This window comes from Oncorhynchus tshawytscha, linkage group LG08, assembly GCF_018296145.1.
Source record: "Oncorhynchus tshawytscha isolate Ot180627B linkage group LG08, Otsh_v2.0, whole genome shotgun sequence".
Classification (NCBI taxonomy): domain Eukaryota; kingdom Metazoa; phylum Chordata; class Actinopteri; order Salmoniformes; family Salmonidae; genus Oncorhynchus; species Oncorhynchus tshawytscha.
Window position 1 is genome coordinate 21,822,713 of NC_056436.1, and position 12,769 is coordinate 21,835,481.

At 44.8% G+C, this 12,769-nt stretch overlaps 1 protein-coding gene across 1 annotated transcript in view; it reads left to right on the top strand.

The window, feature by feature from the left end:
- LOC112256793 (cysteine-rich motor neuron 1 protein) overlaps window positions 1–12,769 on the top strand; it is a 180,835-nt gene that overhangs the window by 136,810 nt on the left and 31,256 nt on the right. The window contains exon 7 of the mRNA XM_024430301.2: window positions 689–886. Coding sequence (XP_024286069.1) covers window positions 689–886 — 198 coding nt within the window. The remainder of the gene's footprint in view (window positions 1–688; window positions 887–12,769) is intronic.

A 12,769-nucleotide genomic window follows, 5' to 3' on the forward strand; every position in this document is an offset into this window, starting at 1 on the left:
TCTGGGTCCGCGGAAGAATAGATTCAAGATTGGCCAATTGGCAAAAGAGGTATTGTAGCCCAAGAATTGGCTGGTCGACCTCTTTGGCTAGCCGGGATATGGGCCTAGCGCCAGGCTAGCTCCAGGCTAACTGGTGCTTGCTTCGGGACAGAGACGTTAGCCAGTTGTAGCCACTCGGATAGCAGCTAGCTAGCTGTGATGTTCCTGTGTAAAGGTTCAGAGCTTGCGGTAGGAATCCGGAGATGTGGTAGAGAAAAAGCAGTCAGATATGCTCTGAGTTGATATCGCGCTGTGCAGACTGGCAGGAATTGACCGGGTTGAGGCTGGCTGATGTCCGAGTTAACGGTGAGGACCGCTAGCAGTGGCTAACTGACTACTAGCTTGTAGCTAGTTAGCTGGCTAGCTTCTGATCGGGGTTCTGGTTCTAAACTATAAAAATAGCAGATCCGTACCACATTGGGTGAGGCGGGTTGCAGGAGAGTATATTCAGTCCGTAGATGGAAATTGAGATTAAAATATATACAAAATATATATGAAGAAAACGATATAAACAAGGGACAGGACGGGACAAGACAAAAACACACTTCCGACTGCTATTCCATCTGGGATTCAAGTTACGGGCTCCTGTTCTGTTGTTCTGGGGTCTTTTAAAATTAATCAATATTTTCTGCAACTATCTCTTTTCCAGACCCCATCTACCCAGTGCTGAACTTCGCAGGTTGCTACGTGAATGGGGAGATCCTAGCACACGGAGACCACTGGCGTGAGGACGACTGTACGTTCTGCCAGTGTGTGAGTGGTGACTCCCGGTGTGTGGCCGCTGCTTGTGGGCACAGCTGCCTCAACCCAGTGACCGTACCTGGAGAGTGCTGTCCAGTGTGTGAGGGTAAGTGTGTATGCTTGTGTGTGTGTGTGTGTGTGTGTGTGTGTGTGTGTGTGTGTGTGTGTGTGTGGGTAAGGAGAGCAACACACACCGCCACCTGACATGCCCTCTCACCTCAACCTGTCTGTCTCTGTTGGTGTCTGTCTCATTGCCTCTGTCTGGTTGCATCTCCTAGTATGTCTCTACTCAGTTGTTGTCTAATTCTATCTCTCATGCTAGCTGTGCCTGCTTCTATCTCTTTCTCTTTATTTTCTCTCTAAATGTTTTGCCTCTTTCTCTCAGCTTAAGTTTCAGTTTGTCTGCTTCTCTGTCTCTCGCATTTTCTCTCTCCACATTACCCCTGTCTCTCTCTGCCGTTGTGTACTGTACATTTTATGTTTATTTGTCTTTGTATCCATATGGACCTGTCTATGTGTCTGTATGTTTTATCTACTTGGCAGTGCAGTGTGACTCAGTGGACAGACAGGGTCGGTGTCTGTGAGGATTCTAATGAAATCTAGGGAAATCCAGGGAAATCTATTTGAAGCTGAGCAGAATCGCATAATTTCAGTTAGCAGGTGCGTGCCTCGGCTCCTCTACCGCTGGTGTCATACAGCAGCAATCTGCATACAAACGGTGACACACAAATCGTCCCTGGTGTTCTTTTCCCTCAACATTATGCACTGCTTTAGTTTCATCATGCATGTGTATCAGAATACCACATTACCTCCTTTATTCTCATATTGGTTTGGGAAGACCACACTGGGGAATTAGGTTGCTGCTTGTTGCTCGTTTGTCTGGTTAGTGGAAGCAGTGAGCTTAGCGGCTTACAGAATCATAATCTTTTATTAGGCAAGTCTGAATTATGGATTTTTGCAAAGCTATCTGGGGATGTTGTTGTGTTATCTTTCTAAGGCTCTCTCTGGCTTCCTATCACTGATGAGATTACATCTAAGGTTCAAGGGGCTAGTGCAGTGTAGTATGCTGCCGGTTTCTATATCACACACATCCACACACAAGCATATATTGGATCGATGGTACTGTAGGTGAAGATCTTGGTTGATTATAGTCTCTTTTACCTTTGTAGCCAAGTACCATGTTTGTAATACAGTATAACCCCTTATCTTATGGATACCAGGAACACTATCTATGGACTAAGCACTGTGTCAAATGGCCTTTTACCAAACGTATATAGGTGCATAAAAATGTCTTTAATCATAACCAGTCAAAACTTCGTAGGTGGAAGTCATGATGAAACAAATCTTCAAGAGTCAGCAAATGCTAAAATCAGTGATGCAAGGATATATTTTTGGATATATTTTTTTTGTATTGTTAGGTATTACTGCACTGTTGGAGCTAGAAACGCAAGCATTTCCCTGCATCTGCAATAACATCTGCAAATATGTGTCCGTGACCAATACACTTTGAATTGATTGTTACAGCTTAGCATTGTTAGCTGTTAAACAATAAACTGTAAGATCCCTATCAGCATTAGCATACTTTTAATACTGTGGCCTTGAATGCTTGACTTACCACATAGTAACTTGAAGGATATATCTGCTGTAATAAATAGTATTTGTATTTAGATGAGTTAGACTCTATCATGCAGTCAGTCAGTGGATGGATGATCTGACAGGGACCAACAGGGGACTGAATCTCATATCAGTAATGAGACAGATTAATATTTCAGTTCTTATATACAGTGGGGCAAAAAAGTATTTAGTCAGCCACCAATTGTGCAAGTTCTCCCACTTAAAAAGATGAGAGAGGCCTGTAATTTTCATCACAGGTACAATCCAGAAAATCACATTGTAGGATTTTTTATGAATTTATTTGCAAATTATGGTGGAAAATAAGTATTTGGTCAATAACAAAAGTTTATTTCAATACTTTGTTATATACCCTTTGTTGGCAATGACAGAGGTCAAACGTTTTCTGTAAGTCTTCACAAGGTTTTCACACACTGTTGCTGGTATTTTGGCCCATTCCTCCATGCAGATCTCCTCTAGAGCAGTGATGTTTTGGGGCTGTTGCTGTGCAACATGGACTTTCTATGGGGCTGAGGTGGGGTTGAGATCTGGAGACTGGCTAGGCCACTCCAGGACCTTGAAATGCTTCTTAATTATGAAGCCACTCCTTCATTGCCCGGGCGGTGTGTTTGGGATCAATGTCATGCTGAAAGACCACGTTTCATCTTCAATGCCCTTGCTGATGGAAGGAGGTTTTCACTCAAAATCTCACGATACATGGCCCCATTCATTCTTTCCTTTACACGGATCAGTCGTCCTGGTCCCTTTGCAGAAAAACAGCCCCAAAGCATGATGTTTCCGCCCCATGCTTCACAGTAGGTATGGTGTTCTTTGGATGCAACTCAGCATTCTTTGTCCTCCAAACACGACGAGTTGAGTTTTTACCAAAAAGTTATATTTTGGTTTCATCTGACCAAATGACATTCTCCCTATCTTCTTCTGGATCATCCAAATGCTCTCTAGCAAACTTCACTTCACTGGCACTGCAGGATTTGAGTCCCTGGCGGCGTAGTGTGTTACTTTGGTCCCAGCTCTCTGCAGGTCATTCACTAGTTCCCCCCGTGTGGTTCTGGGATTTTTGCTCACCGTTCTTGTGATCATTTTGACGCCACGGGGTGAGATCTTGCGTGGAGCCCTAGATCGAGGGAGATTATCAGTGGTCTTGTATGTCTTCCATTTCCTAATAATTGCCCACAGTTGATTTCTTCAAACCAAGCTGCTTACCTATTGCAGATTCAGTCTTCCCAGTCTGGTGCAGGTCTACAATTTTGTTTCTGGTGTCCTTTGACAGCTCTTTGGTCTTGGCCATCGTGGAGTTTGGAGTGTGACTGATTGAGGTTGTGGACAGGTGTCTTTTATACTGATAACAAGTTCAAACCGGTGCCATTAATACAGGTAACGAGTGGAGGACAGAGGAGCCTCTTAAAGAAGAAGTTACAGGTCTGTGAGAGCCAGAAATCTTGCTTGTTTGTAGGTGACCAAATACTTATTTTCCACCATCATTTGCAAATAAATTCATTAAAAATCATCATCTTCTCATTTTGTCTGTCATAGTTGAAGTGTACCTATGATGGAAATTACATGCCTCTCTCATCTTTTTAAGTGGGAGAACTTGCACAATTGGTGGCTGACTAAATACTTTTTTTGCCCCACTGTATCAGTTCTTCCTCCACTTCTCCCTCCAATTAAACAGACCAATATTAGACTATCAAAGCATTTTAAAACAAAATCAATGACTAACAGGGACATTTAAAATGAGCAACGTAATCCATTACAAGCTCAACCCAGTGGATTTAGGGTGAGTTTTGTTTTGTAATCAGGATGGAAAGATCTCCACTTAGGTAGCTAGTTTCACTGGCCTGGGTTCAGTTCCACTCCTGTGTCTGCAATAATGTGGACCTGGGGTGGGTGGAGGGAGGGAAGGAGGGAAGGGAAGGGAGAGAGGAGGGCAGTGATCCATGCCATGTCTTAATGCCTGCAGGTCCCGTTGCCTCTACCCCATGGTGAGCACGCTCACCCCCACCACCTTCCATTAATCTTTTATGTGCCTGTCTGCCTCTGAAGAAATGATGTGTTTTTTTGACTGGCCGAGGCTCACACCTAGAGAGGGAGAGGCAGGTAGGGTCACCATGTTGTCCCCAGTCCTCCCACGCTAACCCAATTGTCACATGCCTGGCCATGCACTTTGAACGGTAATATGAATAATAACAGATCATATGTATTTATGCATTTATAGACCGTATTTTATTTCTGTATTATGTAAAATAGGTGAAATAAGCTCAAAATGGTTCACTCAATACTACTATTTCACAGTAGGCACACTATTTGTGTTGCTGATAATGATTTTGTTGTGTGTTCTGTCCCCCTCATTCGAGCAATATGTTTCCAGGGTTTTTCAGATCAAAGCTGAGATAGATAGGTGGGTGAAGATATTATTCGCTTCCTTGATATGCTCGTTCTCACACATTTACAGCCATTACATTTACTGATAGTAGTTTGGGGAATGGAATCACTATGGGGCATAATGTTTTTTGTCACTAGGATAGGTTTGGCTTTGATTGACTTCTAATTAAACAATGTTTTAAGGGAGATGGAAAAAATATATATAATGGCAAAATGTGATTTCTCCCAAACACCTATTCATATTTGTATTCCATTCATGGATGGGATGAGTTTTTGTATTATACTGTAAGATGGGTTTCACCATCTGTGCTATTGGGGATATTGACCATTGTGTCTTGGTGGGGGACGTGAGAGATACTCTGAGAGATATGCTATGATGACAGGGAGCAGCAGAGTTTAATGCATGCCCTCACATCGTTATCCCTCTCATGACCTTACTCTGCCTCCTCAACAAAAACTCCTGACATTGGTGATATGTAGCAGGCTACCCTTAATAGAGATCTCACTGTGTGTACTGGGTCTGGGCCTCTATGTGTACTGGGCCTCTGTGTGTACTGGGTCTGGGCCTCTGTGTGTACTGGGTCTGGGCCTCTGGGAACACCAGGTAAACACAAGCCAGGTCCTGCCACTGTCACCCCTGACCTTGTCCCTCCCAGCCAGTAGACACACACACACACACACACACACACACATCACACACACACACACACCAGCCCTTGTCCCAGCGGCCCTAGGGAGCACGGCCTTGTGCTCCCTGCAGCTTAATTTAGCTCCTCCTCAGTCAGGCCAGCTCTTTATGCATTTTTATTTCATAATTATTATTTGTTAGGAGAGGTGGTTTCCTCAATGTGTCACTCCCTTTATGTCAAGGTGGGTATTGTACCAGATGCACTATGTGTAATTAAGCAAATGAAGGCTGTCATATTAGGATGAAGCCTTCTGGAAGCCTCTGCGATACTTAATGCTGCATAACTTATAGCGGAATCCCACCTCAACAGGTGTGTGTGCTTTGTGTGTGTGTGTGTATTTTGTCACTGTTTGTGTGTATAGTCTTTTGCCATGCCTCTGCTACTATAGCCACTAGGCTGTTTTCAGCCCGCCCACCAAATGTTTGTTATCATGGATACCTTGTTTTAGCCCTAGTTTTTAGCTAGTTAATGAAATCAGAGAGCGAGTGCTCATTTATAAATCATAACATCGAAAAGCCCTGAAATAAATGAATGGAGGTGTTCGTCAAAGACAAATAGCCTTGAGAGGAAAGAAGATGGGGGAAAAAATGTTTTTGTAATTTTGTTACTTTTATCTGCTGGTGCTTAATTAAATTTGCAACTCCAGAATAATTGGTACTGCGTTGTTTTCAGAAAGACCTACTCTCCCTCCCTACCTGGCCATTTTGTGTTTACCAGTAATTAAGTGACCCCAAATTGTCAGCAACAATTTTGTTTTGCCTATGTTTAATGAAATGTTTCTCTATATAGGCTGCTATCTATTTAATTTTAAATAGTTTCCAATAGATTGAGCATTGTTATTATTAGCATTATCAGTATGTTTTATTTCTACAACTGATGTTGTGCATCATTTCATTCATAGTCTCTGGTGATGGACTCCCCAGCAAACCAAAATTGGTTCTGTGAACGTTCCCAGAACATTCATTAGGTTGTCCCAAAAGTTCTAAAAACAAAAAAACTATCCAGTTTTGCTGATGATAATGCCATTTTTGTATAAAATATTAAACTGATGTTGCAAGAATGTTCCCAGAACACATTTTGTTATTACATTATCTAGAAACCTAATAAGAACCTTAGGGGAATGTTCTGTGGGGGTTGTTACAGATTTACATTTTAGTCATTTAGCAGAAGCTCAAGAGATGACAAGTGCCTGGATTAGGACATTCACCGCTTCCTGTGTGAGGTAGGATTGTACTCTTAGGATGTTGTAGAGCATGAACCTGCAGGAGAAAGTCACAGGTTTGATGCAGAAAAGAACAGGGTCTTGTCCAGGATCACACCAAGGTTCTTTGCACTCTTGGAGGGGGACACCGTGGAGAGAGGTTTTGGAGTGGGCAGGCCTTCCCCGGGAGGAAGAGTAGCTCCAGCTTATCAAGGTTGATCTTGAGGTGGTGATTTTTGGGGGGTATTTTATTATTTTATAGGGATACCCATTAGCTGTTACAACATCCAAGCTGAGATATCTGCCAGACATGCAGAGATGTGTCGCCACCTGGGTGTCAGAAGGGGGGAAGGAGAAAAGTAGTTGAGTGTCACCCGCATAGCAATGATAGGAGAGACCATGTGAGGATATAACAGACCCTAGTGACTTGGTGTAGAGAGAGAAGAGGAGAGGGCCTTGAACCGAGCGCTGGGGGACACCAGCCGGGAAAGTACATGGTGCAGACACAGATCCTCTCCATGTCACCTGGTAGAAGTGGCCTGCCAGGTAGGATACAGAGCCTGAGACGCCCAGCCCTGAGAGGGTGGAAAGGAGGATCTGATGGTTCACAGTGTCGAAGGCAGTGGATAGATCTAGGAGGATAAGAACAGAGGAGAGAGAGTCAGATTTGGCAGTGCGGAGAGCCTCCCTGACACAGAGAAGAGCAGTCTCGGTTGAGTGGCCCGTCTTGAAGCCTGACTGATTAGGGTCAGGAAGATTGTTCTGAGAGAGATAGCGAGAGAATTGGTCAGAGACAGCACGCTCAAGTTTTTTGGGAAAAAAATTGAAAAGGGATACAGATCTGTAGTTTTTGACGTCAGAGGAGTTGAGGGTTTCTTGAGGAGGGGAGCGACATGGGACATTTTGAAGTCAGATGGGACGCAGCCAGTGGTCAGGGATGAGTTGATGAGGGAAGTGAGGAATGGGAGAAGGTCTCCAGAGATGGTCTGGAGAAGAGAGGAGGGGATCAGGTCGAGTGGGCAGGTTGTTGGGAAGCCGAACCTCACCAGTGGCCAGACCTCACAGTATTTCATCTGGAGAGAGAGAGGGCAGAAAGGTAGTTAATAAGTGTGAGTGAGACCAGTGGACTCAATTGGCTGGGTGAATGAGTAGTGGATGTCATCAATCTTCTTTTCAAAGTGCTTGACAAAGACGTCCGCAGAGAGGAAGGAAGGAGGTGGTGGAGGATTAAGGAGGGAGGAGAAGGTGGAAAGAGTTTCCTAGGGTTAGAGGCAGAAGCTTGAAATGTAGAGTGATAGCAGCGGATAGCAGCGGATAGCAGCGGCTTTAGCAGCGAATTCAGAGGAAGAAAAGGTGGAGAGGAGGTCGTGAAAGGATGAAAGGTCCCCCGGAAGTTTGGTTTTCCTCCATTTTTGCCTAGCTGCCCGCAGCCCTCTTCTGTAAGCTCGCAATGAGTCACTCAGTCACGGAGCAGAAGGGGAGTGTCTAGCCAGCCGGGAGTAAAGGGGATGCGGAAAGGGAGGAGAGTTGGGTCGAAGATGGCAAAATCAGGAGACAGGACGGAGAAGGATTTATCAGAAGGGACAGATGATAGAACAGAAGAGGAGAGAGTAGTGGGAGAGAATCTACTCACTACTGTAAGTAGCTCTCGATAAGAGCGTCCGCTTACTTACTAAAATGTAAAAATGTAAATGAGAGAGAGAGTGAAGATTGCAATGGCACATGACAATCTGGGTATGCGCTGAGTGGCGAGGGTTGGAAGAGAGGGAGACGGGAATGTTCCCAGTTTGCTGGGTAGACTGTCCAGTGCACATGTGATTTGGTTCTGGGTTCTGAGATGAAGAAGCAGCAGTTACTCACTGGTGTCTCCTCTGACCTTGACTGTCCTCCCCGTAACTCTTCCTGGCCACCTCCTCCCCACCTCTACCTGTCGTCCTCCTACCTCCTTCTGGCCACCTCCTCCCACCTCCCTTCTTCTGTCCGACTCCCTTCTCCTGTACACCTCACCACTCCCTTCTCCTGTCCTCCTCACCACTCCCTTCTCCTGTCCTCCTCCCCACTCCCTTCTCCTGTCCTCCTCCCCACTCCCTTCTCCTGTCATCCTTCCCACTCCCTTCTCCTGTCATCCTCCCCACCTCTCTTTTCCTGTCCTCCTCCACACCTAACTTCTCCTGTCGTCCTCCACACCTCTCTTCCCTTGTCCTACACCTCCTATGATCCTCTCCTCCCTACCTCCTCCTGTCCTATTCCTAACCTTTTTCCCATGTCCTCCTCCCCACTCATTCTTTGACTTCCTGGTCTGGTCTCCTCTACAACCCTTGTACAACCCTCGCCATATTTATAATCACAGCACAGCACTGGTCCTGGCCCTGTGCTCAGCAGAGAGGAGATCCATACAGCAGAGTAGCAGCCAACCAGGCAGGGTGACAGGCATCAGGGAGTAACTTGTCAAAGTTGTCATAACTAAACCTTGTGCTGGTGTCCATGACTGTGACATTTGGTGAGCTAGCACCCTACGATATGATATTAAATGTTGTACAATCTTTAAATGGATTGAAATTCACTGAACTGAAATGTAGACATTTCATTTTAAGAGATCCACTGAACAAAAATATAAATGAATCATGCAGCAATTTCAACAATTTTACTGAGTTACAGTTCATTAAGGAAATCAGTCCATTGAAATCAATGAAATAGGCCCTAATCTATGGGTTTCACATAACTGGGCAGGGCAGGGTATAGGTCCACCCACTGGGGAGCCGATGAAGAAGCGGGATGTGGAGGTACTGGGCTGGTGTGGTTACACATGGTCTGTGGTTGTGAGGCCTGTTGAATGTACTGCCAAATTCTCTAAAATGAAGTTGGAGGCTGCTTATGGTAGACCAATGAACATTAAATTATCTGTGTCTGGTGGCATTCCTGCAGACATGTACCTGTGTAATGATCATGCTGTTTAATCAGCTTCTTGATATGCCACACCTGTCAGGTGGATGGATTTTCTTGGCAAAGAAGAAATGCCCACTGACAGGAATGTAAACAAATTTCTGCACAAAACTTGAGAGAAATACATTTTTTTGGTATGGAAAATTTCAGGGATCTTTTATTTAAGCTCATGAAACATCAAGATTTTTCTGTAATGAGACTGACATGAAGGATATACTGCTTTGTCTAGACAAGGCCCAAATCCCCATCATCAGCATGAAGAAAAGACAGAGAAAAAGGGGGAGGAGGGTGGAGTGCCTTGTAAGAATTCACCAATGAGTAGGTAAACCACCACTACCTTCTTTATTATTGGCCAATGTGCAATCATTGGAAAACAAACTGGACGATCTACGATTAAGAATACCCTACCAACAGGACATTAAAAACTGTAATATCTTATGTTTCACCGAGTTTTGGCTGAAAGACGACACGCATAATATAGAGCTGGCTGGCTTCTCCGTGCATTGGCAGGACAGAGCAGCTATGTCTGGTAAGACGAGGGCCGGGGGTGTGTGTCTATATGTCAATGACTGCTGTTGCGGGATGTCTAATATTAAAGAAGTCTCGAGGTATTGCTCGCCTGAGGTAAAATACCCCATGATAAGCTATAGACCGGTGCCTGGTGCCCCTGCACATTGACTCTGTAAAGGTAGCCCCTGTATATAGAATTGCTATTGTTATTTTACTGCTGCTCTTTAATTATTTGTTACTTTTATTTCTTCTTTTTTTCTTAACTGACCATAATTGAATCCTCCTGATTCCTGCTTACAAGCAAAAACTAAAGCATGAAGTACCAGTGACTCGCTCAATACAGAAGTGGTCAGATAACATGGATGCTACGCTACAGGACTTATTTGCTAGCACAGACTGAAATATGTTCCGGGATTCATCCAATGGCATTGAGGAGTATACCACCTCAGTCAACGGCTTCATCAATAAGTGCATCGACGATATCGTCCCCACGGTGACCGTACATACATTTCCCAACCAAAAGCCATGGATTACAGGCAATATCCACACCAAGCTAAAGGCTAGAGCTGCTGCTTTTAAGGGGCGGTACACTTATTCTGGACGCTTTTAAGAAATCCTGCTATGCCCTCAGATGAACCATCAAACAGGCAAAGCGTCATACAAGACTAAGACTGAATCCTTCTACACCGGCGCTGACGCTCGTCGGATGTGGCAGGGCTTGAAAACTATTACGGACTACAAAGGGAAACCCAGCCGCCTAATGACGCGAGCCTGCCAGATGAGCTAAATGCCTTTTATGCTCGCTTCGAGGCAAGCAACACGGAAACATGCATGAGAGCACCAGCTGTATTGGACGGCTGTGTGATCATGCTCTCCGTAGCCGATGTGAGCAAGACCTTTAAACAGGTCAACATTCACAAAGCCGCAAGGCCAGATTGATTACCAGTATGTGTACTCAAAGCATGCACAGACCAACTGGCATTTTCAACCTCTCCCTGACCGAATCTGTAATACCTACTTGTTTCAAGCAGACCACCATAGTCTCTTGTGCCCAAGAAAGCGAAGGTAACCTGCCTAAATGATTACCGCACCGTAGCACTCACGTCAGTAGCCATGAAGTGCTTTGAAAGGCTGGTCATGGCTCACATCAACACCATCATGTAGGAAACCCTAGACCCACTCCAATTCGCATACCGCCCCCAACAGATGACACAATCTCAATCGCACTCCACACGGCCCTTTCCCACCTGGACAAAAGGAACACCTATGTGAGAATGCTGTTCATTGTCTACAGCTCAGTGTTCAACACCATAGTGCCCACAAACCTCATCACTAAGCTAAGGACCCTGGGATTAAACCCCTCCCTCTGCAACTGGATCGAGGACTTCCTGACGGGCTGCCCCCAGATAGTGAGGGTAGGCAACAAACGTCTGCCACGCTAATCTTCAACACTGGGGTCCCTCAGGGGTGCGTGCTTAGTCCCCTTCTGTACTCCCTGTTCACCCACGACTGCGTGGCCAAGCATGACTCCAACACCATCATTAAGTTTGCTGACAACACAACAGCAGTAGGCCTGATCACCAACAACGATAAGACAGCCTGTAAGGAGAAGTTCAGAGACCTGGCAGTGTGGTGCCAGGACAACAACCTCTCCCTCAATGTGAGCAAGACAAAGGAGCTGACCGTGGACTATAGGAAAAGGAGGACCCAACAGGCCCCCATTAACAACGACGGGGCTGTAGTGGAACGGGTTGAGAGTTTCAAGTTCCTTAGTTCGTTGGTGATGTGGACACTATCATGGTCCAAACACACCAAGACAGTTATGAAGAGGGCACGATAACACCTTTTACCCCTCAGGAAACTTAAAACATTTGGCATTGGTCCCCAGATTCTTCAAAAGTTTTACAGCTGCACCATCGAGAGCATCCTGACTGGTTGCATCACCACCTGGCATGGCAACTGCTCGGCATCAGTTATTGCTGAAAGAGCTCTGATATGTTAGAAGACTGTCACTGTAAATTTATGGAAGGGGGTGAGAACCATGAGCCACCTAGGTTTTGTATTGAAGTCAATGTACCCAGAGGGGGACGGAAGCTAGCTTACCTCCGGCTACAACATAGTGCTACCCTACAGAGTGCTGTTGAGGCTACTGTAGACCTTCATTGCCAAACAGTGTCTTTTAATCAATTAATTGGTGACAGTGTATTCGGAATGTATTCAGACCCCTTTACTTTGTCCACATTTTGTTATGTTACAGCGTTCTTCTAAAATGGATTAAAATGTTTTTTTCCCTCATCAATCTACACACAAAACCTCATAATGACAAAGGAAAAACAGGTTGTTTTTGCCATTGTATTAAAAATAAAAATGAGGGGGAAAAAATGATTTAAACCATTTTAGAATAAGGCTGTAACGTAACAAAATGTGTGAAAAGTCAAGGGGTCTGAATACTTTCCGAATACACTTTCACCAAATATTTGATTAAAACACACTGTTTTGCAATGAAGGTCTACAGTAGCCTCAACGGGACTTTATATATGTAATTTTTGGGGGTGGAGGGGAAATTGATACGAAGGCCAGTTGCCTATCCCTGCATTAGATGGAGGAGTCAAGTCACAGAGGGTAGGTTGGT